The sequence below is a fragment of the Maylandia zebra genome, linkage group LG6 (genome assembly GCF_041146795.1).
Source record: "Maylandia zebra isolate NMK-2024a linkage group LG6, Mzebra_GT3a, whole genome shotgun sequence".
Classification (NCBI taxonomy): domain Eukaryota; kingdom Metazoa; phylum Chordata; class Actinopteri; order Cichliformes; family Cichlidae; genus Maylandia; species Maylandia zebra.
The window spans coordinates 41,198,848-41,226,787 of NC_135172.1; the positions used below are offsets into that span (position 1 = coordinate 41,198,848).

The following is a 27,940-nucleotide window of genomic DNA, read 5'->3' on the forward strand; positions in this document are numbered from 1 at the left end:
GGAACGAGCACGCAAAGAGCACGCGCATTGTTTTCCTCCTGGACTGTGCGGAGCTGTAAGAGAAACACAAATGAACTGGGAAACCAGACTGATGCCGCAAAAAACAGTAAGCAGGGTGTACAACGTACACTTCAGTCTTCAGCACACGGGAGTATTAGCTTATTATGTACACGTTGGCAAGTTGTCTTGTGGCAACTGACGAATTGAAACACATGAGCGTGCTGTGTTTGCGACACACAACAACTGTCCTTTTATAACCCCACAAGTAGTGCTGGTCATGGGTCTGTAGCTCTGTCCACCGTTTTAGGGACATATTTAGTTTTAAAGTAAGTTACAGGGCTTTCCCCTGCCTTTCTGGGGTGCTTATTTTTCACTGAAAACTATCTAATATGCATAGCCACGTAATTATGGATTATTATAATTACGCTATAAAATCACTGTAGTTTAAAGAAAATACATTAAAAACAGATTATATTCGATTAATATTTCAAATATGACCAAATGCCGATTTTACAGGAACAAAATTATTGTATCTTTACACAGATAAAATAACAAGCTTTCTGCCTTGCGCAGTGGATAGTCAAACAAACTGAATAATCAAAAAGACATATTGTTTATAGAACTAGGAATAAATATTAAGGGAAGGATTCTGGATCAGCACCATAATGCAAACTTGTGGCCATAGTATATACAGTATTCTGGAAAAAGTATAAAATATCACTGTGTGTGTGTGTGTGTGTGCATGTTTTATGTAACAGACTTTATTTAAATTAAAACTTATAAATAAAAACAATAATAAACACAATTACAATAGTTTGGTTCTATAACATTTTTCTATCATTATTATGGATTAGGCGCAAGAATTGTTAAATTTTGATTATTAAATAATAGATGCAATAGCAAACTGTGCCTTGTTATCAGATAAACAGCAAGTGGAGAGTGATAGATCACATGAGGAGATGGAAGGAGGAAGAGTCGCCAAGAGTGAGTCACATCAGAGACTAGATTATGTCCCACAGTTTTGTTTTGTTTTTAATCTGTTGCCTTATGGTTCCAAACGCTGTCACCAATCTTTGCATTTTTATTACTATCTCATAACACTTGTTTAATCAGCTAACACCTCTACTATGGACTTTTTAATGGGAACATATTAAGTTTGTCAGATCAACACAGCCCTGCCCATCAACACTATCAGCAGCAGGAGCAGCAGCAACCCCTCAACAGCAACATTGTTCCCCATCAGGTTAAAAAAAGGCTACGTTTGCTTTGCGTTGTCCCCACCTGATGACAATGATATATTTTGATAAGATTCCATATTAGATTATTGATGAATGTGGGTTTTTGTTATTCGGCCTGGTTCTGTGCGCCCCTTTTTAACTTTGAGAACCCGCCCCTTCAAAGATCTCTGCACGGCCCTGTGTCCAGATAAATGAGAGGTGTGACCCTCCCATTGTTTGTGTTTCCTCCAAGTTCTTGAACCGGGCATCCTGTTTGGTGCTCACTAAAATGCTGGCTTGTGTCTTAATCCTATTTCAGACTAAGAGATCGGACTAGAGCAACACAGGACGATGAAGGACCACATAGTCTGGCTCATCTGTACAGTGGCTGTTGGTAAGATTTGAAACAGGTTTCCTCCATTTGAAATAGACAGAGATCCTTTGTTTGTCTGGGGAAAGAGTTGTGGGAGTTTTTCTGAATATGGACTTTGTGTATGCACTTCAAAAACAGGCAAGTGATTTCTTCCACATGCTCCCACTTTTAGAAACAAAGCCAATTCAGTTCTATTTACATAGTACTAAATTAAAACAACAATCATTATATTATAAGGTAAAGACCATACAGTAATGTGGCAAAAAGGACGCCTCTGAAACTGATGAAATCTTCCCTTAAACCTTTGTGGAATTGTTTGTGTTACGTTAAAAGAGCAGATTGTATGAGTATCTGTGTTATAGATCGAAATTTATTGTATTATTTTTAGACACTCTCTCATTTCAAATGTGTAAAGAGTAATAAATATATCCAATGTTCCTCTGATCCTCTAGGATAAGCTAGCTAACTATACGTAATCACATTCAGGAGCTGGAATTCCTGAATGTGTTATGTGTTCCTGCACATGTGTTATTATAGTTAACAAAAAGTGGCCTCCTCCTAACCAGAGAGGGAATTGTTTTACTATGGAGGGAATGGTTTTTTAACTGATGAAGTACACAGAGCTCACATACAGTGGAGGAAATATTTATTTGATCACTCAGAAAACAATGAGTTGCCGGGGGGGAGCGACAGCGCAGCTCGAGAGAACCCAGCAAACAGATTTTCCAGGGCCTGGGTCTGGCGCTCTGCCTGGTCCTGTAGCTTCTGCAGTTGTTGTCAGCTACCCAGTCAGAGCGCAGGGGTTTCCAGTAGTTTATTGACTGTGTTGTCATCTCGATTGAACAGTAAAATATATCGGTCACTGGAAATGTATCAGGAAAGCCCACCCAAGTAAACGGTGTGTGAGAAACACCATATATAGAAAAACGTGTTCATAGATAATGAGTGTGACAAGGCTCACTCATGGATTCCCTCCAAGCACAGAATACCAACAGTTCATTCAGCTCTCACAAACACATTATCTCAGCTCACATATACAGTGTTGTGGAAAAGGCTTTGCCCCCTTCCTGATTTCCTAATTTTATATGTTTGACATTGAGTCCTTTACAGCTCTGTGGAAGAATTTTGGCCCACTCATCTTTGCAGTATTGTAATTCAGCCATATCAGAGGGTTGCTGAGTTAGTTTTATGCCAGATATAATGGGACACACAGCTTCCAAAAAGTCAACTTTTGTCTCTCCAGTCCACAGAGTATTTTCCCGAAAGTCTTGGGGATCAAAAAGATGTTTTCTGGCAAAAATTTATATTTCGCACATAGCCATATAGGGTTAGATTATTTCTCACTCCATAAATACAATCATTTAGAATATGCATTTTGTTTTTACCTGTGTTATCTTTGTCTAATATTTAAATTTGTTTGATGATCTGAAAGTGTGACAAACATGCAAAAAAAACGAAATCAGGAAGGGAGCTAACATTTTTTTACACCTTTGTACATCATATTCAGTGGACCTGCCCTGTTATCAAGTCCAGTTCTGGGCGTGCTCTTTTCATATTCCTTTTTTCACACTAGCTTCTCACCCCGTTCCACCATGTGCTCTTTGTACTGCCTCTTCTTCAGGCCCCAGCATGATACTGAAATAGGAAGAGACTGACTGATACAAAGTGATCAGTCTTACCCGACTCACTGCCCCCAAATGATTCAGGCACACCTTTCCCATCTGCAGCAGTGCAAAAACCATTTCCCATATAAGCTGTGCTTTTTGTTTATTGGTGATGCAGGTTTCATTTAGGGTATTAAAGTCTTAGTTAGTATCAATTTCATGCTTTTCACTTTCTCAGCTTCAACCATCCCTGCCTGTTTGGCTTTTAATATTGACACAAGAAATCCTGAAGTCTTTCTGGGTGAACCAGGTGATTTCTTTGGATACCGAGTGCTACAGTACTTGAACAAGTCTAGTAATAACAAAGGGTAAGTTTGACTCAAGACATCGTATAATACTGTATCCTGTGAGTGATCTAACACTGTTGAAAGCACTAATTAAAACTCTTCTGCTGCACTTCAAACCCAACGTTCAACGTAATTACATAGATTTAGTAGAAAATTTAGTAATAATTTAGTAAAAATCTATTTTTTAAAATAAATATTTAAGTTTCTGTAACATTTCTTCCTTTTTAAGTGCATGAAACTAATTGTTTTTGACTAATTTGAAATACTGCATGGATGAAGGGAACCACATTTAACAGTAATTTCAAGGAACTGAAGTCAAATGTCCTTTAATACTGTAATGAGCAGGCATAAGCAGGCACGAGGCGCAGTGAGTGAGTAGCTAGTTATTTACTGTGACTGGTATCACATGTTGGAGTGTGCAGTGTGATGCTTTCCTTATTAAAGAAAAAATATATTTCGGATGAATTTAAACCATTCTGATCCTTTTACAAAGTGTGTAATCACCTTTGGTGTTCTGACTCTGTTCCTCCAATCTTCTCTCTGTGTTTGTTTGTCTGTTTTGTTCCCCCGCTTATGTCAAGTTAATCTCATCTCCTTTTTCAGTTTTCTTCCTATTGTAAGTTTGGATATTAATATAAAGGAGTACAAATATATCCTAAAAACTTTCATATTTAATGAACCATCTATTCTTCAAAGCCTGAATATCTAAATAAAGGGGGAGGAGAGATGGTAAATGGACTGGTTCTTTAGCTGTTTAGCACTTAAACACTGATGACCCATCATAGCAGAACAGAATTCCAGCAGTGATAGGGGATAGGAGAGGACCCCCTGGAGTTTAGACACTGGTGGTGGTGTTGAAGATGCAGAGGCTTGGATGGGGGTGAGATAGGTTTTACAAACAAGTGAATGAGTACTGAAACTTAAAGCAGTCAGAGTGGAGAGTGATTGGCTCACAGAAGGCAGGCAAGAAAATGACTGGACTAGAATAATGAGGTTGGTATGAATTTGACACGGCACGGTGGTTAGCACTGTTGCCGCACAGCAAGAAGGTCCTGAGTTCAATTCCACCATCAGGCCGGGGTCTTTCTGTGTGGAGTTTGCATGTTCCCTCCGGGTACTCCGGCTTCCTCCCACCGTCCAAAGACATGCAGCTTGTGGGGATAGGTTAATTGGATAATTCAAATTGTCACTAGGTGTGAATGAATGTGAGTGTGAATGGTTGTCTGTCACTTGTGTGTTGGCCCTGCGACAGACTGGCGAACTGTCCAGGATGTACCCTGCCTCTCGCCCTATGACAGCTGGGATAGGCTCCAGCGCCCCCCGCGACCCTGAAAAGGAGAAGCGGAAGCGAATGGATGGATGGATGAATTTGACAGCGTGGGAAAATGTAAGCAATGTAGAGAATAGACTAGGAGCTGAAGACCCAGGAAAGCAGGCAGATGATTACAGACCCTCCCCATAGAACTTATGCATAAACTTCATTAACTAATTAGTGTCATCATTTTCCACAGGATAGTCGTCACTGCACCTCTCAGGCTAAATGGATCTGGAGGAATTTACGAACCTCACCAAAACAAGTGGTTCAAACCTACTGGTATCAACAGAATATTACACAATTTACAACTTACAACTAAATACATTACTGTAAAAGTTTGTATTTTATAATAAAATGCTTCAGTTGCAGAGGACCTGCAGTCAAACACAACAGCAGTCAAACATCTTGGCTTGTCGATCGCTGCTGATTCCTCCGGCTCCAGATTCACTGTGAGTAAATCACTCTCTCTCCTCATCACTGTGAGCAAAACAAATTAATATGCAGAGCTTTATTTAACTTTTATGCTCTGATTTAGGTTTGCAGTCCAAGTTTGGTGCATGAATGCAATGAGAACTCCTATCTGAACAGTATTTGTTATGAGCTCTCTGATCAACTCCAGAAAATCTCCTCTTTCAAACCTGCGTATCAAGGTAAAGTGTTCCTCCATGTTTATTTTAGTAAAAGTAAGTAAGTAAAATGTATTTATATAGCCCTTTTTACAGATAAAATGACAAAGTGCTTCACAATAAAACCAGAAATATAAATATAACCTTTGTGCCGCTGCCTGAAAAGCCCACATGCTTTGAACCTAGTATGTGGGACCAACAGTAACCTCTGACCTGAAGACTTAAGAGTTCGGGAAGAAGGAAGAGGTGCTCAAAGCTCAGAGATATACTGGGGAGTTTCATCATGTTGTACATTCTGTACAGTCTGAAGGCGATCCAATGATGATTCGCTGAAACAAGTAATCAGAGCATTACAGTAATCTGAAGAGAGATGAAAGTAGAATAATCCTTTTCTCTCCCCACATGCCACTGCCATTCTTGTTTATAGCCTGGTCACTTCCCGGATCGATTACTGCAACTCTCTTCTTTTTGGTCTTAGTCACAAATCTATCCATAAGCTTCAACGTGTCCAGAACTCTGCTGCTCGTATTATCACCAGGACCCCTTCTATGCACCACATCACCCCTGCTCTGCAGTAGCTTCACTGGCTTCTGGTTAAATACCACATCAATTTCAATATAATTTTGTACATATTCAAGGCTATACATCATCTCTCGCCTTCATACCTCTCTGACCTGGTTCAAATCACCATCCCTTCTCGGTGTCTCAGATCCTCCTCTTCTCTTTCTCTGTCCATCCCTTCCCACCGGCTAGCCACCATGGGGCGCAGGGCTTTCTGTTGCTCTGCCCCCCGTCTTTGGAACTCCTTCCACCTGAGATAAGAAACATCACTTCCCTCCCTCTTTTTAAGTTCAGACGCAAAACTCAGCTATTCACATTAGCCTATTCCACATAAATCTTTCCATCCTGCTACTTTAATTTATTTTATATATTTGCTCAACATTTTATCCTTATTATTTTGTAAATTGTTACGTTTGTTGTTGTTATAGCTTGTGTACAGTGTCCTCGAGTGTTTTTTAAAGGCACTTTCTTAAATAAAAATGTATTAATATTATTATTATTTTGATTTTGTCTGTATTTAACTGGAGGAAGTTGCCATTAACCATTGTTTGATTTCTGACAGACAATTATTTAAACAAGACCATTTATAAAACTTAGAAGCTTTGAAAGAACAATATAACTGAATGTCATCTGCACAGAGGTGATAAGAACTATTACTGCAACGTCTGATAATTTGGCCTAGAGGGATTATATAAAGCAAAAAGAGAATCAAACCCGAAACAAATCATTGAGGGACCCCACAGGGCAGAACTGATGTTTCAGACAAAATTTGATACATACAGACAGTAAAAGATCTTTCACATATATGCAACATGAACCATTTCAAAACAACACCAGTAATCCTAAACAAGCCCTTAAGCCTATTTATCATGATCAATGGTATTAAAGCAGAGGTGAGATCCAGTAGAACCAGAATTGTTTACTTTCCAAAGTCTGCTGTGATCAAAATGTCACTAGGCATGTTACAGTGGGGCAAAAAAGTATTTAGTCAGCCACCGATTGTGCAAGTTCCCCCACTTAAAATGATGACAGAGGTCAGTAATTTGCACCAGAGGTACACTTCAACTGTGAGAGACAGAATGTGAAAAAAAATCCATGAATCCACATGGTAGGATTTGTAAAGAATTTATTCGTAAATTAGGGTGGAAAATAAGTATTTGGTCACCTCAAACAAGGAAAATCTCTGGCTCTCACAGACCTGTAACGTCTTCTGTAAGAAGCTTTTCTGTCCCCCACTCGTTACCTGTATGAATGGCACCTGTTTGAACTCATCATCTGTATAAAAGACACCTGTCCACAGCCTCAAACAGTCAGACTCCAAACTCCGCCATGGCCAAGACCAAAGAGCTTTCGAAGGACACCAGGAAAAGTATTGTAGACCTGCACCAGACTGGGAAGAGTGAATCTACAATAGGCAAGCAGCTTGGTGTGAAAAAATCAACTGTGGGAGCAATCATCAGAAAATGGAAGACATACAAGACCACTGATAATCTCCCTCGATCTGGGGCTCCACGCAAGATCTCATCCCGTGGGGTCAAAATGATCATGAGAACGGTGAGCAAAGATCCCAGAACCACACGGGGGGACCTGGTGAATGACCTGCAGAGAGCTGGGACCAAAGTAACAAAGGTCACCATCAGTAACACACTACAACGGCAGGGAATCAAATCCCGCAGTGCCAGACGTGTCCCGCTGCTGAAGCCAGTGCATGTCCAGGCCCGTCTGAAGTTTGCCAGAGAGCACATGGATGACACAGCAGAGGATTGGGAGAATGTCATGTGGTCAGATGAAACCAAAGTAGAACTTTTTGGTATAAACTCAACTCGTCGTGTTTGGAGGAAGAAGAATACTGAGTTGCATCCCAAGAACACCATACCTACTGTGAAGCATGGGGGTGGAAACATCATGCTATGGGGCTGTTTTTCTGCCAAGGGGACAGGACGACTGATCCGTGTTAAGGACAGAATGAATGGGGCCATGTATCGTGAGATTTTGAGCCAAAACCTCCTTCCATCAGTGAGAACTTTGAAGATGAAACGAGGCTGGGTCTTCCAACACGACAATGATCCAAAACACACCGCCCGGGCAACAAAGGAGTGGCTCCGTAAGAAGCATTTGAAAGTCCTGGAGTGGCCTAGCCAGTCTCCAGACCTCAACCCCATAGAAAATCTGTGGCGGGAGTTGAAAGTCCGTGTTGCTCGGCGACAGCCCCAAAACATCACTGCTCTCGAGAAGATCTGCATGGAGGAATGGGCCAAAATACCAGCTACTGTGTGTGCAAACCTGGTAAAGACCTATAGTAAACGTTTGACCTCTGTTATTGCCAATAAAGGTTATGTTACAAAGTATTGAGTTGTATTTTTGTTATTGACCAAATACTTATTTTCCACCCTGATTTACCAATAAATTCTTTACAAATCCTACCATGTGGATTCATGGATTTTTCTTTCACATTCTGTCTCTCACAGTTGAAGTGTACCTCTGGTGCAAATTACTGACCTCTGTCATCATTTTAGGTGGGGGAACTTGCACAATCGGTGGCTGACTAAATACTTTTTTGCCCCACTGTAAGTAAAGTGGTTTCAGTGGAATGCAATTTGCTCAAACCAGACTGGAAAAGGTCCATTACGTTGTTTTCTTCAAAAAGTAGTTAAGTTATTCTGCTACTGTTTTTTTCAACAATATTTAATACAAATGGTAATTTTGACCTGTAACTGCCTGGAAGAGTTATGATTAAATATGTTTTATTTTTCCAGAATGCACCAAAAAGACAGTGGACCTCGTCTTTCTGTTTGATGGATCAGCGAGTATGACTGAAGAAGAATTCAACAGAAATAACGATTTTATTGTGGAGATAATGGACAGCCTGAAGAACATGTCGATCAAGGTCAGTTCACTACTGCAACATTTAAGCATTCACAGCTTTTATTTGTTAAGATATATTTACCGTTTAGTGTCGTATCTAAATAATTTATGTTGGTTTTTCAGTTTGCAGCAGTTCAGTTTGCCACAAGAGTCCACAAAGTGTTTGACTTCAATGACTATAAAGCCGGACGTGCTCTTGATAAACTCATGAAAGAAAATCATTTAAAAGGTCTCACCAACACACACAGAGCCATCGAATTTGTTCTGTAAGTTCAGTTATAATAAAAGAAGAAAGGCTCAACACAACTGTGACATTATTTGCATCTTAAGTTTGTTGATTTACTGTTAATGTGTTCATGTTCACAGCTTGGTTTATTGTGTTACAAAAGCTGTTTTTACTTTTGTTTCAGTGATGAAATCTTTGACAACAAAGCTGCAGGCGCCTCTCCTGATGCAACTAAAGCTCTGATTCTAATCACAGACGGAGATCCCTCTGATACAGACAGAAAAGGGATAATTAAAAAATATGATGAGAAAAATATAATTCGTCTTGTTATTGGGGTAATGCCATATATCATGTCTCCTTTTTTGTCACGTTTGGTTTCTTCTGTTCACTTCTGTATAACAATCAATGCTCTTTTTAATATATGTGATGAATATGAGTTTATTGTTGTGGGTCAGAACAAGTAAATTCCAATTTTTATTCTAATATTGTGTTTTTTTTCTTATGCTGATGTCAGACTTGGAACTCCTTCATGTTTTAAAGCTGTGTTCTGGTTTCAGATCAAGGATGCAAAGCTGGATAAATTTAGGGCCATCGCTTCAGAACCAAAAGACAGAAATGCCTTCAAAATTGAGAATTATGATGGACTCACAGGAGTACTGGAGAATTTTCAGAAAGATGTCTTTGTTATGGAAGGTGGGGTCTAATTTCTTTCAATCAAGAATCAAGAATTCATGTCATCTCATCTTCCACATGTGCAGCTGTAACGTGTACTCCCTGATGGTCCATATTTAGGTTCCAAAGGGGCTCAAGCAAGAAACCTGACTGATGAAATGTCTCAGAGTGGATTCAGCGCTATTTTCAACAAGGTGAGCAAAATCTATCTGAGCACCCTAAAGAATCATCTGGAAATCAGACTAAAGCAGGGGTCTCAAACTTAAATGAGCTGTGGGTCACTGCCTGCACTGTCATCTCATGTGAGGGCCACTTTTAGTGTTCAGTAGTACAAACAAGAAAACACCCACAAATATTTCCCAAAATGTAGTGTTTTGTTTGTTTGTTTTTTAAATTTCAAATATTGTATAACAAGACAAAACTGCAAACATGAATGCACATTTTTTCTCACACTTAACTAACTTAAGCCTTTCATTGACCTACCAAATAAGCGAATTGGTACTCTCTTTCTGGCCAGACACAAGTGCAGACATAAATGTACAGTGAAGGGCCAAATTGCATTATATTTCTTCATATCAATATACGGAGTTTGAGTGAAGGACTTTATCCATGCTAAATTTAGCACTTCAGCATCCTTAAAACTTTTCTGCTGCTGACTAACTGGAAAATGAGTCCAGCTGCAGCAGGTCAGATGACACAGTTGATCTTCCGCTTCCTTTTCTAACCATACCTGGGATTCCTGTTTCATTACACCTGCACATTCCTGTTTATAGGATACACTGATTCTGGGTTCAGTGGGAACAAACAGCTGGCGTGGTTCTCTCCAAGAACGTCGAGATAAAACAGAAACAATTGAGGATCAAGAAATGGAGATGGACTCCTACATGGGTAAACTTTATTTACACATTATCTGATGTTTCTTTTTTAAAAATAAGATTTCGTTATTTGGCTCAACACTTGAACAAATGAACTTTGGAAGGTTCCAGTCTAAATCAGTTTTAATATCTTCCAGGTACAACAAATACACACATTAGTTTTTCAAATAAAAACATGTGTGTTATATTTGCCTCTTGCAGGATATTCTGTCTCTGTTGGAGAGAGAGGTGGGGTTTCTTTGTATTTCACGGGTGCACCCCGGTTTCAGCACACAGGACAGGTTGTACTTTTCAAACAAAACAGCAACAACTGGACCACAGCACAAAGAATAACTGGAGACCAGGTCGGTTACTTATATGGTAATTTTACTCTTCATATGGCTCAGTTTGTTTTTCGAAGTCATTGTGTGTCACCATGTCATTGTTGATACCTGATTGTAGTGTTGCCTTGAAATAAATGCAAATTTTCTTGATCAAATCTACTGTTATTTCTATTTTAAATCACTTCTATGTGTAGATCAGTGATTCACATTAACAATTATAGAAAGGTGCTCTATATTATAAAGTAAAGACAGTGAAATATTAGAGAACCACAACAAGCAGACGATCAGCATGATCAAACACTTGATTGAACTCTAGTAACAGGAACAGACATCTAGCAGACTGGTTGAGATAAAATAAGACAGAAAATAAGAGCATGGAGATAAACCACAAATGTCAAACATGACAAAACACAAGCTAAAGGAGAGAGAAGACAGAAGTCACCAAGGTGCTTTAGTGATATCCCTAAATGATATAAATCTATAATTAAAACAACACTGAACTAATGATATAACTAACTTGTCAGATCGGTTCCTACTTCGGCGCCGAGCTGTGTTCGGTGGATATTAACTCAGACGGTGACACTGATTTCCTGCTGGTGGGAGCGCCAACGTTTTACCAGCTTCAGGAGAAGAAAGAAGGTCAGATCTACATCTACACTCTGACTGATGAGGTGAGCCACCACTTTGTGATATTACAGTGTGACATTCAATGCTTTCATGATCAAACTCAATGAACTAATCTCCTCTTTTCTCATAGCTGCAACTGAAAAGTGAACTGATTGTGATGGGACCATCCATGGGTAGATTTGGCACCACCATATCCAGCCTCGCAGACCTGAATGGAGATGAACTCCGAGACGTTGCTGTCGGAGCTCCGCTTGAGGATGATAACAGAGGTGCTGTGTATATCTACCATGGCAACAAGCAGAGAGGAATATGCAGCACTTTCAGCCAGGTGAGAGACGGACAGAGGCAAAAAGGTGACCATAAATAATCAGCAATTTCAGTTTCCCTTCTTATGAATCCCTGCTTATCAAACTATATAAACATAAAAGATATTTAAAGCTACTGTGTCATCTTCATCTGGTTATTACATTCCTCAGGAGCCCCTTGAAGTTAAAAACTTCATTCTGCAGGACACTGGGCCAACAATTCCAATGACTTCAGATATGAAAACACCTTATTTTTATAAAAATTCTTGGTCTTGGACCTGGGGTTTAAATATTGGACTTTATTGTTCTATATTGGTTTCTCAGTTGCTTATCAGTAGTATATAACTGATAGGTTTGCTCGTTCACGTACGTGCACGCACACATTCACATTCATGCATGTGAACGTGTGCGTGCACTACCCTATCCAGAACTGACAGGCTTGCTCGTTGACGTAAACCCCGCACCTGTTTCCTCCTAGTGGGTGTGTTTTAATTAGGTTTTAATGTTTTCTCTGTTGATGATGTATTTCGGTTTTCAGTGTGAATTTATACAAACAGGAATTACTTTTTTATAGATGGAGGATCCAATTTTTTAATGTTGTTTTATCCTAACACTATGGAAAAGCCCTACAACAAGACTTGTTTGTTTTTAATCAGCAATCTGAAAGCTACATTTTCTGGATTTGTTTTTTAACTTGGAAAATAAAGCCTTATAAGAGTATTACTATTTCTAATTGTGGAGTGGAAGACCTATTTGGTTTTTTGGATGTTAGAAGCAACCTTATTGGATTTGTTTGACCCCCGTTATCTTACCCTCTGCAAGTCGAATTGTCAGTTAGACCAACACACGATCTTGCTCAACCTCCTGTTTTGCTTTCCTTTTATAGCTCTTTCCTGTTGGAGGACGTATTGTTTAAATCATGTGTAGTCTGTCTGAGAAAACGCAGTCCAAACCTTTGAAATGTCCTTTCATCAAAAACATTTGATGTCTGATGGCCAGCATTTGTTTCCCGAGAATTTGGACACCTACGGACATGTGAGGGCGTCCTGGTGTGTATCCTCAGTTACCCCCACCCAGCTGACACGTTTGCTCATCCATGTAAATGAAGTATTTTAGGGATCTACATTTCTAAATGTAAGACAAATACCATGTATTGAGTTCGGTGCCATCTTCAAGCGTAGACGTGTTATTAACAGGCCATATATTATTTAATTCAGTGTAATTATACGTAGTACACTAAGTATTTCGGTTTTCAGTGTGAATTTTATAAAAAAAGGAATTATTTTTTTAAACATGCAGGATCAAATTATTTAATGTTGCTTTATCCTTACACTGTGGAGAAGCCTTAAAGAAAGGCCTTCCTTGCGTTTGCGTATCAGATTTGTTTTTAACTTGATAAAACACAGTGTTAATCTTTTTTTTTTCTTAAATCAGCTTTTTCACAGGTATCTGGGAAAACGCAGGACAACTTGCGTGAACTACCCTCCAGAACTGTCTAGAGTTCAAAGACTATGCGTCTCTTTTTTTTGCCTGTCCCGTTTGGCTCTTTTGCCATCAGAATTATTGTTTAAAGGCGAAGAAAGATGCCCAACGGATTTACTTTACCAAATGGACCATCCCAGACTTGCTGTAATGGTCTATTTGATTCACCTTTTATTGTTTATTTTATTTTCACTTGCTAAATACGGGACAGACTTGACTGGGGAAAAGAAAGGGGAGAAAGAAAGAGGGAAAGAAAAACAGCGGGGAAGAGTAACGGTGATAAAGGGCAAAAAACAAAAACCAACAAAATAAACAGACAAAAAATACATATATCAATCACCTGGATCACCTGTTGAGAAAGAAAAAAGAGAAAACAAGCAGAAAAAAAAACAATATAATAAACAACATCATCACGATGATCTATGGGAATATGACAGTAAATACTAAATATTAAACATTATTGTGCAGCACGTAAGATCGACAGCACACAGTGTGCTTTGAGGTAGCAGCCAAAAAGGGTGTAGTTTGTGGGTGTGATCACCCGTGTGTACACCTGTGAGCATGAGCGCGCTTGTATTTAAAAGGTTCCCTCATGTAATGATCTGCTAGAGGGTGTGGGGGAGCCACAGCCCTATCCCCCAGGGCATGAAGCAGGTATGGAGGAGATCAAGACTCCAGACATCCAGAGGCCCCAAGAGCAAAGGAGACCAAGGAAGAACAAAAGAGGGGCAGCCGCGCCACTATCCCAGAAAGAGCTGAGGAGAGTCCCAGATGAGGGGTCACACAGCAGCCGCGGAGCAGAAGACAGGGGGGGTTGCAGTGACGCGCCCGGGAGCTCCGCCGGCAGCCAGCCGTGCCAGAGTGACCGAGCCCCAGGCTGAGAGGCCGAGGGCACCCCACCCCCGAAGTGGCCCGAGCGAGCCACAGGCGCCAGGCCCCGATAAGCGGCCGCCAAGGAGTGAGTCGGTGTGTACCTGGACGCCCATCCCCGGACACAAAGAACCACCAACGCACCGATGTCTGAGGGAGTCCGCCACTGGCAGGGGGAGTGGTGGTAGGGGGAGATAGGCCTCCATACCTTGGAGGGCCTGAGATGTCCCCAGAGAGGTGGCGTCTGATACCCAACCTGACATATAGACACAGACATACAGGCACACACAGATACAAACATCCATTCCCACCCTCATGCTCTCATATGCAATTACTCAACACTCACCCAACGTGGAGACAGACATAAAGAGACGCTGTACACACGATCACACTCCCCAAGCGTACTCTAAGCCCCAGGTCTAGGTACCCTTGCCCCTGGAGGGGGAAACTGCACCCAGACCCAGGTGGTGTTACCCTTTTCCCTGCGGTGGGGAGAGGCAGACCACCCCGACTCCGCAGCAGCAGGGAGGCCCCACATTCCAGACCCCAATTGGACGGCCAACTCCTCCTCCTGGCCCCCCCGCTCCAGCAGGCAGCAGAGAACGGGGGTTTGTGAAGACTCCAAACCTCCCTCCGCCCGCTCATTGTAGTGTTGATGCATGTGTGTTCTAAGGTGCATTTAAAACCCAGGAGGGCATGGAGCTGCCTGCCAGAGAGCAGCAGGTAAGCGCATAGCCCCCCCTGATAGCCCTCAATGTCTACGTGTATTTAAAATTGAGAGGTGGGCAACGACGCCAGGGTGAGGTGTACACCCTGATGGTAACTTGGATTCCGTGTATCGTGCCCACCCCCAAGATCCTATATGTATGTGTAATGAGAGTGTGAGTAATGTGAATGTCTAAGTTGTGGGATAAAATTGAGGCAGAGGCAGCCAGAAGGGGACGGGGGGGGGGGGTAGCCTCCTCTGCACCCTGGTGACATACCCCTACTCCAAGGCCCTGCATGTGTGGGCGATTGTGGTGGAGCGGGAAGAGGGAGGCAGCTGGAGATGGGGAGGGAAGGCCTGTGTGTCTCTTTAAAATCGTAGATGTTGAATTTTAGGCTACATGTTATTTATCTCCCACTGAGTCTGTTTGTCATATGCTATGTATAAAGGCTCTGGACCTTTCCAAAATGGCGTAGATCTGGCTTTAGTGTGATTAATTTACCACAATTTCAATTTCTGGGACGTTTTCAATTTTCACTCCTGTGACTACGACGAGTGTGGCTAGTTTTTTGTCTATTTGTGAAACTGAGCATGGGTGTGGACACTTCAAACTATACTGAGTGATGTGAGTTTCGTGCTGGATCACTTTCTTCAATTGTTAATTTTCTGGGAGCCCTGAAGACCCAAATTAGGGCTTTCAAGTTTTGCCCTGCCCCCCGGTCTGTGCAAGGTTGTGCGGCAAATCCCAATGTGGATGTTGAAGGTCCAGCCAGTCGGCGGAAAGACCAATTGATGCCTGGACGTGCATTGGAGCCGCAAAAAAAAATTGGATCCTCCATCTATAAAAAAACAATTCCTGTTTGTATAAATTCACACTGAAAACTGAAATACACTCCTAATCAAACAGATAAAACATTAAAACCTAATTAAAACACACCCACTAGGAGGAGACAGGGGGTTACGTCAACGAGCAAAGCTGTCAGTTATATACTACTGTTATCTACGTTTCTGCATAGAACATATTATATTTGTTCCCTTAGTATTTCCTCCCTCATTCTCAGGTGTCTTTATTCATGTCAGATAGCTGAAAGGCTACTACGTGCAGTGGACCCAAAAACAGACTCAGAGTCTGCTTACTTGGAAAGTGGGGAGTAGGGATGGGTATCGTTTAGGTTTTATCCGATACTGGTGCCAAACCGGTACTTTTGAAACAGTGCTGGTGCTTAACCGGTGCTTAAAGAATGGAAAACACAAACTTTGTCCAAAAACCTCTCATGTTTAGCTGTTTTTTTGTAAAAAGATAACAATGTTAGCCTTTTTTGCAGCTATGGGGCATATATGGCATCACTCTTGGCTTGAAGCAGTGCTTAAACAATGGAAAAACACCAACTTTGTCCAAAAACCTCTCATGTTTAACTTTTTTCCACTTTTTCTTTGGTCATTTTAGCCTTTTTGGCCAGGGTGAAGGGAGTATCTGCCATCAAACAAGAAGACAGCCGCATGTAGCTATGATGGTGTTTGCTAGTTCACCTTACATGCATTCATTTAATAACGTGGTTAGCCTACTCAACGTAAATTACACACGAACAACATTAAGCTCCTCACGCAGAGAAGAACGGCTGCTGCTGCCATCATCATCCTCATCATTTCTGCTACACTGGCAGGGCTAGGGGCCAGGACTCTCCTCTTCGGGTTCTTGGGGATGTTGCTAACTCCGGGTCTGATAACAGGCACCACACCCGCAGTAGATGTGCTCGGTGTGAGCTCTTGCAGCAAGCTATCAAATACGGTGCATTTCTTGGCTTTTAAAAAAACGCTATGCGTTCCCAGGTGTTTCATCAGATTCGAGGTGTCACCTCCTTTGACAGTATCAGCTTAAAGCACTTGTTGCAGGCTGCTGAGTTTGCATCTTTTGCTGTGAAGTACAGCCAGACTTTTGACCGCTTCGCCTTGAGCATTTTTAATCTGTAGCTCTGCTCTAAAAGAACGTACGTACCTGGGCCCGCCTACTATCCTTGGAAAGGTAAAATGATTGGCTAGAATCCAAAGTGTACGACATCTCAGGAAAAATAGCACCGAAATAAAGCACCGAAATAAAGCACCGAAATAAAGCACCGAAATGTGCGCTGCTTTTCGGTCTGGTTACTACCGTTTACCGGTACCCATCCCTAGTGGGGAGTAGTGCGCTCTGAGGGGGAGTGAACTGGGTGAGTGTCCAGGCTTAAGGTGAACTGAGCAAACCAAGATGTCTGACCTTTTCTCTCCTTTGCACTGACCTGGAGGTAAATGGTGAGAAGGAGGGCAGGCAGGTGAGATGTTTGAGCTTTTGCTTTTTCCAGAGCAGTGATCGAGGAGTAGACTAGCAGCAGAGAGAACCAGTAGAGCAACAGGTAAGTTTCAATGCTGACCCAAGGAAGAGGAAACTGGAGGTGCAGGTAGACTGATGTTAACACTAGGAGTAACAAGGTAAAGCTTAAACATTGAGGCCAATTTATCACCAAGGGGTAGCAGACGATCTGGTGGAGAGTAGAAGTCTGTGCTGTTTATAAATAGCGTCCCGCTGAGTTATTTGTTTCCTTTGCCTTGTGTTTAGTTTATTTCCATCCTTCTATCTCATTGACTTGATTTTCATGTCTCATTATCCTCCTCTGTCCACTTAGCCTTAGCTATTGTCCACATAACAATATTTTCTATTTACACTTTGCCACAGCATCGTATTTCCCTCCTCACAGCAAGCAAAATTATTTGTCCATTTCCAGGTCAGTGACTCCAGTTAGCTGAGGTAAAACCTTGCAGACAGCTAGGAGCACAGTTGTCCAAACAAAACAGCCATCTATCTGTAAACAGAAAAGGCTTCGATGAGAGAGTGAAGAGGAAAATGTATAAATACAACTTTTGTCTCCACCATGCAAGATGAGCATTGTTTTAGCTGTCAAATCTCTTGTTCCAGAGAATCACAGGAAAAGAAGTCACACCTGGGATAAAATTCTTTGGACAGGCCATCGATGGAGCTATTGACCTTGGAGGGAACGGACTCCCAGATATTGTGATTGGATCACAGGGTGCTGCTGTTGTCTTTAGGTATCAGAACTCTGTGCACGATTTATGTTGCTAAGTATTGTACATATCTACCTTACAAAGGCTTGATGCCAAACTACATACAAGATGCAATTATAAAAAACAAAAAATCTTTCCTGACTTAAATTTACTCTCCACCGCTCAGTTTAACTCATTTTGCCCTTTGGATCACTTCCTGTGCTTCTGCTACATGTCGTCCTTAGAAGCCTTGTTCTGACCAGCTGTCTGCACCTTTGCAAAGCGCTCTGCTTCTGCTCTACTATGTCAAAATAGCAACCCTCATACTTTGTGTTTTTTTCCAAAATTAAAATAAAGTTGGAGTTATTTAAATGCAACCTCAGATGGATAGCCACATAACACTCACCAATTAGTTACACTGTGGGAATGTCTTAAAGGCAAAGACCTGGATGGCCTTCAGCTTGCAGGCCCGTCTTTTTTTGGAACCAGCTCCCACATTAGATTCTGGAGATAGCTACCATCACTACTTTTAAGATTAGGCTTAAAACGTTTCATTTTGATAAATTATAACGTTGAGGCTGGATCTGGTGACCCTGAATCTTCCCTTAGATAAGTTAGAACTAGAACCAGCATGCTGTGGATTTTGTACAGTCTTTACCTTACAATACAAAGTGCCTTGAGGTGACTGTTGTTGTGATTTTGTGCCATAAAATTATGTCCTGGCACATAAAACCTTACTACTGAAATGCGGAAGTACGTTCTATTTTGACACGCCTGTTCATAAATGTCTTTCAGGGCCAAGCCCATCTTTGACGTGATGGCTCATCTAACTTTCCAACCTAAGGAGATAAACACTGAGATATTTGATTGTCTGGGTGCCGATGAAAATTTACCTATGGTTACCTTAACAGCCTGTTTTGAAATGGTAAAAGTAACAAAGAGCAAACAAGGTAGGTACCACATCCAGTACAGATAAACAATTAAAAACTGCTGATTGCATCCTGTAAATGCATCATTTCAATTTTGCTTTTCGGGTTTACAGAGGCTGTGAGGTCTGGACTGAACATCACATTCACAGTCGCTGTGGATCCGATGAGACAAAAATATCGAGGTTTCTTCAGTCAAACTGATAAGACAGCCAGAAGTCTTACCTCCACCTATGAGATGCTTGATGAAACAGCTTGTTTTAACTTCTCCATCTACATGCATGTATGAAGCTAATAATATTTGCAAATATACTTAATCTGTTTATAATAAACTTTCCCATTCTGATCTTTGACTTAGCTTTTCTTTACTTTTCCCCATAAAGATGACATTTAATTACTTCAAGAGTTACTCCTAGTAGGCTTTCAAAGGGGTAAAGAGATAAAAGAATAACAGTAATGTTAACCATGATCCTAATCCTTTGTTATCCTGTCCTTTAGCTTTTTTTAAACTCAAACTTTCAGAGATAAACAAATAATTTCTAACTCTATATAACAGATAAACCTTTTGTTCTGGTTTTGCTTTACAGAAATGTGTGAGTGAATTATTGTCACCTATCAGCATCAAATGTAACTTTTCCCAAGCTGACAATGAGACTGCAGCCACCACCCTGAATGTGGACAGCAAACGGCAGTCCGTTGTTGAGGTATGTACGGTGGCAAAACACCATACAATGAAATTAAATGTTAAATGGATCGGTACTTATATAGTGCTTTTCTACTCTACCCTGAACACTGACAGTTGCATTTCAGGGTCAGGGTACTGGGCCGGGGGCGGCATTACCTGGGCTAACGGTACTCTGGGGTCTTGGGTTGCTTAGGGTTAGCATGTGGTTTGTTCAGGTGTTTGCAAAGGCCCAAAGTTCTGTTAGCAACATCATGCATTTGTTTCTGTTCTCGATGCAGTTTCCACTTTACCATCGCATTCTTGTCCTTTGTCCTTCACTTTTGTAAAGATGATGTCCATAACCAGGCTGTAGACTCCGCCAGAGTGATGCTAAAAAAACTAGTTTCATACATTTATTACTTCTAGGCTGGACTACTGTAATTTGTTATTATCAGGATGTCCTGAAAACATCCTGAATCACTTTCAGTTGATCTAAAATTATATAAATGAATTTAAAATCCTGCTCCTCACATACAAGGTCTTAAATAATAAACTTATGGGATAGATAAAGCTTTTGGAATGGCCTTCCCGAAGCCCAAACCTCAGCTCTATTGAAACCTTGTGGACTAAGCTTAGGAGCCAGGTGCGTGCCAGGAAAGCAACCAAATGAACTCTAAAAGTTCTGCTAAGAAAAGTGATCCAATATTCAGCCCTAAGTTTCTTGATGGCTGCCAAAAACATCTGGTTATGTTGCAGCTTGCTAACTAAATATTAGTGGGGTATACATATGTATTTGGGTCGGTATGTATAGTTTTTACCTTGTTTGGATAAATTAAAACTTGTACACCCAATTTGTATTTTTTTTTTAATTAATTAAAGATATTTCAGTGAACTGTGGCTAATTCCACAATAATACATACCAAGAAAGAAAAGAAATTCTTAAAAGCCCCAAATTACCATTACATTCATGCCCATAATAAGCATAGGCAAACTTATAAGAGGATAACAGGCAACAGAGCCTGTAAACTACAAAGCTTTTGGCAGCATATTAATTTCTTTACATTTGACGGGACTTTAACATACTTACCAAATTAAAAGTTAACTTAGTTTGTCACATCAACATCATTTGGATCCAATAAGACATCGAAATTGTTCTACTCCAACTTTTTAGAACTTTATATTTTGATACAAACCAATTCTCTGACATCAGATAAACAGATGTATTATTTTTTCACAGGTTCCCTTTAAAAAAGCGTGTAGAAAAAATGACACTTGTATCGCTGAACTGGATGTGGATTTCAGTTTTATGTACGTATATGTGACAATCATAGCATAGAAACTATAAGACTGAAGTCACATGTTTAATGTAAAAGGTTCTTTGTTTCTCTCAGGACTACACAATTATTAGTGGCAGAAGATGCGTACTTCAACGTGTCTATAAAACTGGCCAATCACGGTGATGACTCGTACAACACCATGCTAGCGATGCACTATCCTCCAGGCCTCTCCTTCAGTAGAATGACACTTATAGAGGTAACTCAGACTTTAAACTCATCTAATCTGATTAAATGATCTAATTTAATCCCAAAATAGATTTGAATAACAACTGCTATTTAAAGAATCAAGCCATGGTTTTACACATCACTAAATTTACAGGTTGTGGGGAGCACTGCTGTATGTGCATGAGGGGTGTGCTATATGCATATGTAAAAGTGTGTTCAGAAACTGAGCTCTCTTAACTTCTTCCATGTTTCTGCTGGGATTAAGAAAAGCATCTAAATGTATTTGGTGTAAATACTACAAGTTGAAAAATAATATTGTCACATAATATTTCAGTGAACAATTCTTTTCATGAAAATAAAGTTACTATGATTTTGGAGCAACTTAATGGTCAAAAGTATACAAACCTTTGAAGAGTATTAGTTGTTCCCTCAATTGCTGGTTCATGACAGTAGTAGTAATATTATTATTATTATTATTATTATTATTATTATTATTATTATTATTATTATTATTATTATTATTATTATTATCATTATTATTAATAATAATAATAATAATAGCAAATTTTGTTAAAAAGTTACAAAGTGCTTCATAAAAAGAAATATATAATTTATTAAAAATCCAGAAATAGTGGGAAAAAAACAAGACAAATAACAGAAAAATAAGGAGAGGAATAAATAGTGGAGCAGATAATTTTAAAAAATTGTGCAAATAGTAATATAAGCACCAAATCTGGCACAATTCCTCAGATTAATACACATTTAAAGTTTACTTGATTATCCACTTGAAAATCCAAGATGGTGGATTTTTTAAGACGGCCACCAAAAAACTCTCAATTGTTTAGTTTTTAGTAATCTTGGTGTCTAAACAGACATTTTCAAACCTCCCAAGTTCATTTTCCCATTATCAAGAGCCTAACAGCAAGACGTATAACCAGATTTATAATATTATTTTGAAAACAATATGCAGTCAGTTATGTCGTGTAGATGTTTGCTATTTAGCAGATCAACAGATTGCTGCAAGAAACAAACACATTTTAATATAAAGCACAATGGTGGAAATGCACCTGCCAAAGCAAGTCAGAGTTCACTGCACATTGTAAGGGCAGTGGCACAGTGTCGATGACATCTGCCCCTGCATACTCAATATGTCAGTTCCTGGAAGCGTGCAGTTAATTGTAGGGAGTGTTGTCCATGAAACTGCCAAGGCCTTTTTTCCTGTCTGCCCGGTCATCTGGGTTCCCATTGTTTGGATCCTAATTGACTGCTTGTTCACAGATTTTTCCGACCTAGCAGGCAGTACGTTTCACATGCTCCCTGAGGGCTGCAATGGTGGAATAGCATCATAACCCTTGTTTCCATGCAAATAACTAACCTTATTTACCAGTAACTGAATTTGTCCGGTCCTATATATTAATATGGTGAAGTGGCATAGACGTTCCCAGGGAGGCTGAGGAGTGTGAGTCTGTATTGGAGCACACCCTCTTCTTGAGGATGAGAACCCCCAGCTAAGTCTGCCAATCAAGAAGTACCGCCAAAATATCCATGCAACATTGTAGAAGTGTGTCAGTCAAGCCCTACAACATCCATAGCCTTCAGGAACTAGTGGTCTCACCCCCAGAGATAGACAAGAAGATGTGCGAGTGGAATTTAGGAGGTCTTCGAAGTATTCCTTGCACCGCCCGACAGTGTCCTCAGTCGAAAGCGCTCCACCCACACTATACATAGTGCAGGTAGAGTACTGCTTTCCCCTCCTGATATGCCTATAGGTTTGCCAGAATCTCTTAGAGGCAGTCCAAAAGTATTTTTTCCGTGGCATCTCCAAACTCCTCCTGAGGTTTTGCTTCAGCCACTACCTGAGCCACGTTCCGCTTGGCCTATCAATACCTATCAACTGCCTCCAAAGTCCCATAGGCTAACTAATCCCAATAGGACTCCTTCATCTTGATGGTTCCCTTTACCTCTGGTGTCCACCATATTGTTCAGGGGTAGAGGCAGTTACAACCACGACAGGGACCAACCACCTTGCGGCCGTACCTCAGTGTAGCAGCTTCAACAATGGAGGTGCTAAACATGGTCCATTCAGACTCAATGTCTCCAGTCTCCCTCTGAATGCTGTCGATGCTCTGCTGGAGGTGGGAGTTGAAGATCTTATGGACCGGGGCCTCTGACAAGCATTTCCAGTGCACCTCACTATATGTTTAGGCATCCCAGGTCTGTCCAGCATCATCCACCGCCACCTTCCCAACTCACCACCAGGTGGTGATAAGTTGACACCTCAGCACCTCTCTTCACTCGAGTGTCCAGTACATATGGCCGCATATCCAATGATACGATTACAAAATTGATCATCAACCTGGGACCTAAAGTGTCCTGGTGCCACGTGCACTTATGGACACCCTTATGTTCAAACATGGTGTTTGTTATGCAGTTTGCACAGAAGTCCAGTAATAGAACACCACTCGGGTTCAGATCTAGCAGGCCATTCCTCCCATTCATGCCCCTCCAGGTCTCACTGTCATTGCCCACATGAGCTTTGAAGTCTCTCAGCAGGATGACAGAGACACCACCCCGCACAGGGGCTCCAAGAAGGCCAGGTACTCTCAATAGTCTTTCAATGCATAAGCACAGACGACAGTCAGGATATGTTCCCTTACCCGAAGGCTCAGAGAACAAACCCTCTCGTCCACTGGGAAAAACCACAATGTACAGGCAGCAAGCCAAGGGAATACTAAGATATCCACCACAACCTGCCACCTCTCACCAAGGACAGCTCCAGACTTAGGCAAAGTTCAGCCCCTCACCAGGAGAGTGGTTCCAGTTAACTCTTAACCTCACGCACTAACTCAGGCTCCTTCCCCACCACCTTAATGTACTTCAGAGCAAGGCCATTTAATGCTTTCTAATGCTAATGAATGGAAAGTCGGTACTAAATTTAATCGACAACCAGTTTAAATCCACCAGTACTGATTACTGGATATAACGCTTAAGTCAATATTAGGATTCAGCAAACAGCAGCAACTTTAAAGCAATATGGCTGACTTTGGTCTTGGCAGTAGTTGGCTACATCACCCATATGAACAAGACAATTTGAACAAAGAAAATTAGACTAGAACTAAATTACCTTAAAGTGAATTATTTTGTACATTAATCAAATTTCCATTAAGAAAACACCCAGACCTGAGTCTGGGTGCTGAGTTTTGCAAACACTTCGCTCATTGTTGTCCCCACTATTCACACATTTCAGATGATTTTAGAATTCAGACAGCTCGGGGGACTCAATTAACTTTGTACCTCAACAACACTTTGTACAAACCAATGGGTTTGTGGCTTATTTTGGCTGTCTGGTGTTTGGCAGGGGGCTGGTGTATAGCAAATAAAAAAACAGAAAAACCTCTAATTTATGTTTAAGGGAGACATTTGTATGAAACACAGAAGACTTAAGGAACTATTTAGTGGGACTTGGAGTTGTTTGTAGGTACAAAGAGCTCTTTCTTACAGTCTACAATCTTCAAAATTTTAAACTCAGTCTTACAGAATATCAAAAAAACTGTCACAGTAGCTGAAAAAGTTGTTATTCTAAAGAGTCTCAGCAGAGACTATTCTAAAAGTCTTTTTTTTCTTAAAACAGTCATCAAGATCAACGCCCCACAAATGCTCAGATCTAGAAGGAGTACTTGACAAAACCATATGTGGTGTGAGCCTTCCTCTGTTTCGCAGCAGATCCTCTGTGAGTCACAAAACACACAGATATCCTCCCAGCAGACAGAACTCAAGTTTCACAAATGGGGAACTGTCACAAGCTTTCTGAAACTTTTTGAGAAATATTTTTCTCTTCGTCTATGAATCAGGCCTAACCTCTTTTTAATTTCTTCCCACAAAAAGGCAACGTTTGAATCTTCTTTCTATGTCATGCATGACTTTGAATGGGATGATACAATCTCCATGACAATTGATGCAAATAGGTACGGAAATACTTAACATACAAACCATATCTTTAAAAAATTTGCTTCTGATATTAAAAGACACTGCTTTCTCATCTACAGTAATAATCAAGACTCTAATAGGACCAGTGCACTGACCAAAAATATCCCAGTACAATATGAAATTAAAATGATATTAACAGTGTAAGTTTCACTATTCACACAAAATATTATGGAATGCTTCTATGTTATTTATTTCTGCAAGTCTGTAGTTGCATACTTGTTCAGCTGCATGCTGCGAACATATTTTCAGGAAGCAAGACAGCGCTACCTATCTGAACTTCACAACAGAGGACCCTGCACCTAAAGAAATGGGTATTACATACAGGGTAAGACATAATTACACTGTCAAAAAACCATTCAACAGAACTGATGATCAATGATCAAAATGAATACTTTTTCTTTCATTTGAAGTTTGAAAAGGGCATTCACTATTTTATAAAAATATATATTTTATTTATTATTTAATATATATTATTGACCACTATCCAGGAGCATGTTCAGTTTGATAAAAAACCAAACTGAACTGAATTTCACATTTTCATTGTTGAATCCGATTGTTCAGTGATGACGTGACGAATCCTACTTCCGGGCCTAAAGTAGTCTGCGTTTAATATGGCTTTTGTGTTGTTAACATGTTTAATGTTATGTATTTTCTTCTATTTAATCTCAAAAAGCTCCTAAAACAGTCAGTGATCCCTGTTGACCTCCCTCGGCTTTTATTACCGGTAATCATTTATTTAAGCTCAGTTTTTAAAACCTTAGGATGTAACTACAGCCCAGCCCATGCAGCAGTATATGAATGACTAACCTCGTATTGTGGATGGATTATCTCAGTTGTTCTCCTTGGTCCTTTTACAGCATCCTGCCATGCGATTACATTTGTTCCTGACCACTGAGAACACTCACGTTAACTTTTATCGAGTGGAAAAAAAGTTAGCTTGTTTATATTATGCTAACATAGCTGTGTCGCTAGCGGTCACGTAGCACATCATTATATACCAGCTAGCCCAACTTCAGTAACCCTACAAACGTCACTGCTGTTTAGTTTTCTGTCTTCATTTATGCTGGAAGTGATATCAGAGCTGTACGTTTTAATTTGTTTCCAAAACCCCGCAGTCAGGACATGCTATATTGTATTTAGATAGAAGCTAGCGAGCTAACTCCCTGCTAACTTCTAACTCCGTTAAATGTCATAAATTCCGTTTTCATGGATGCCTGGATGTTAAACTCAATTGTTACACCTGGTAGAGCAGAACGCTGATCATTTTATTAAAGATGAAAGACTTTAGACAGTTTTTCAACTCTCAGTAATGCCATAGTGATCGTTTGATATATGGACCTGCAGCGGAGTTTAGGTCCAGACACGGCTAGTGACGTCAGACTGAACAACCGGATTGCCATGTGTTCTCTTGACAGTAGCAGTTTATAAAGAGATAAAAAAATATTAGCAGAAAGAAGGTAATTCAGCTTGTTGTTGGTGCGGCCTTCTGCGCTGGACCGAGTGATCATTTCACTGGATCAATAAAAATACCAACATTTACTTTGGACAGTGGTCCCAAAACAATATCGATAGGTTCAAGTAAATGTTAAGCTACACTTACTGACTGTAGCTGGCAGATGGGAGGGTGGTATCAATATTTTGATATTCATACATAAACTAAAATATACAAAAAATGTATGTATTTAAAATGACCATTCTCTCTCTACCAATTTACAGATAGATAACTTTGGTTTTAAGGATTTTCCTGTCAATGTTACCATGTTCTTCCCAACTGAACTGGAGCATAACTTTGAAATAAAAAGCTATGAAGTCTTTGTCAAGGAGGTAACTTTGTGTCTGCCAGAACATTTCTCAGTCATACTGGTGCTGGATATGAAAATATAGAGCCTTAAAGCTTACCATACTCTGTCTCTTTAAGAACAAAACGCAGTGCACAGCCACTACTAACCAGACGTCTGAGGTAAGTACAACGGATTTCACATAAAAAATATTGCTTGTATATTGACTATATGCTTAAACTTTCACAACATTGTCAAATCATAAGCGTAACCTGTTGTGTTTGTTTCTGTGTTTTTATGCTTGTACTCTACTGGAATCACTCTGCATTGTTCACAGTTCAGAATAATGACATCATTTTCTTACAGTGGACCTTGCTGTAGCCTTTCAATCGAGGCTCTCTCTTAAATAAGCCATTTTAGCTAATTTTCTTACTTAAGCTAACTTTTATCATAATCAGAAGGTTCCAGGAACATAATACAAAGCAGTCTCCTCCTGTGCCCACCTCTTAATCTAGCTTGGTATCCGGTGACAGGTAGGATGGTTGGGATTGATGGCTTGCATCTTATTATACCTCTTATATTTTATTTAAAGTCACACAAATCACATAAATAATCCCAAATCTAATGCTTAGATTGAACGCAATCAGGTAATCTTGACAAAGTTTACATGTCTAAATGCAATGTATTGCGTGCCATTTGATTGGCTGATTAGATATATGTGTTAAAAAGTAGTTGAACAGATGTAACTAAAAATGTGGCCAGTGAGTGTATGACAGAAAGTCAGGAAAAGCCTAATAGGTCTCTCTTAAAAAACTAAACCTCTGGTTCCATTACAGGATTGCTTGCTAGAAAATAAGTGCATAACCATGGTCTGCAAAAGTTTCAATTTGGAGAAATATTCAGCCGCTGAGTTTACCCTGTTGGGAAAAGCAAATTTCCGAGACCTTGAACAGAAGCCAGCCGTATGTAATAACTAAATATGCAGACAAAATATACTCCACATATACATTTTTATATTAAATATAGAAAATCTTGTTAATCTGATCTTAACTT

At 40.2% G+C, this 27,940-nt stretch overlaps 1 protein-coding gene across 1 annotated transcript; it reads left to right on the forward strand.

Moving 5' to 3' along the window:
* Positions 1–27,938, forward strand: LOC101467624 (integrin alpha-L). Its single transcript, XM_014411956.4, has 28 exons — positions 1–106; positions 1,537–1,611; positions 3,433–3,562; positions 5,053–5,135; positions 5,220–5,305; positions 5,392–5,506; positions 8,800–8,930; positions 9,032–9,174; positions 9,319–9,469; positions 9,692–9,827; positions 9,927–10,000; positions 10,580–10,694; positions 10,883–11,025; positions 11,529–11,675; positions 11,762–11,959; positions 17,945–18,075; positions 18,826–18,980; positions 19,073–19,239; positions 19,544–19,660; positions 20,858–20,928; positions 21,012–21,153; positions 24,754–24,852; positions 25,008–25,087; positions 25,169–25,249; positions 25,359–25,434; positions 26,826–26,933; positions 27,028–27,069; positions 27,724–27,938. Exons 2-28 carry the CDS (start codon positions 1,569–1,571, stop codon positions 27,862–27,864), a joined length of 3,105 nt encoding a protein of 1,034 aa, XP_014267442.3. The 5' UTR covers positions 1–106; positions 1,537–1,568; the 3' UTR covers positions 27,865–27,938.
* The last annotated feature ends 2 nt before the right edge of the window (positions 27,939–27,940 follow it).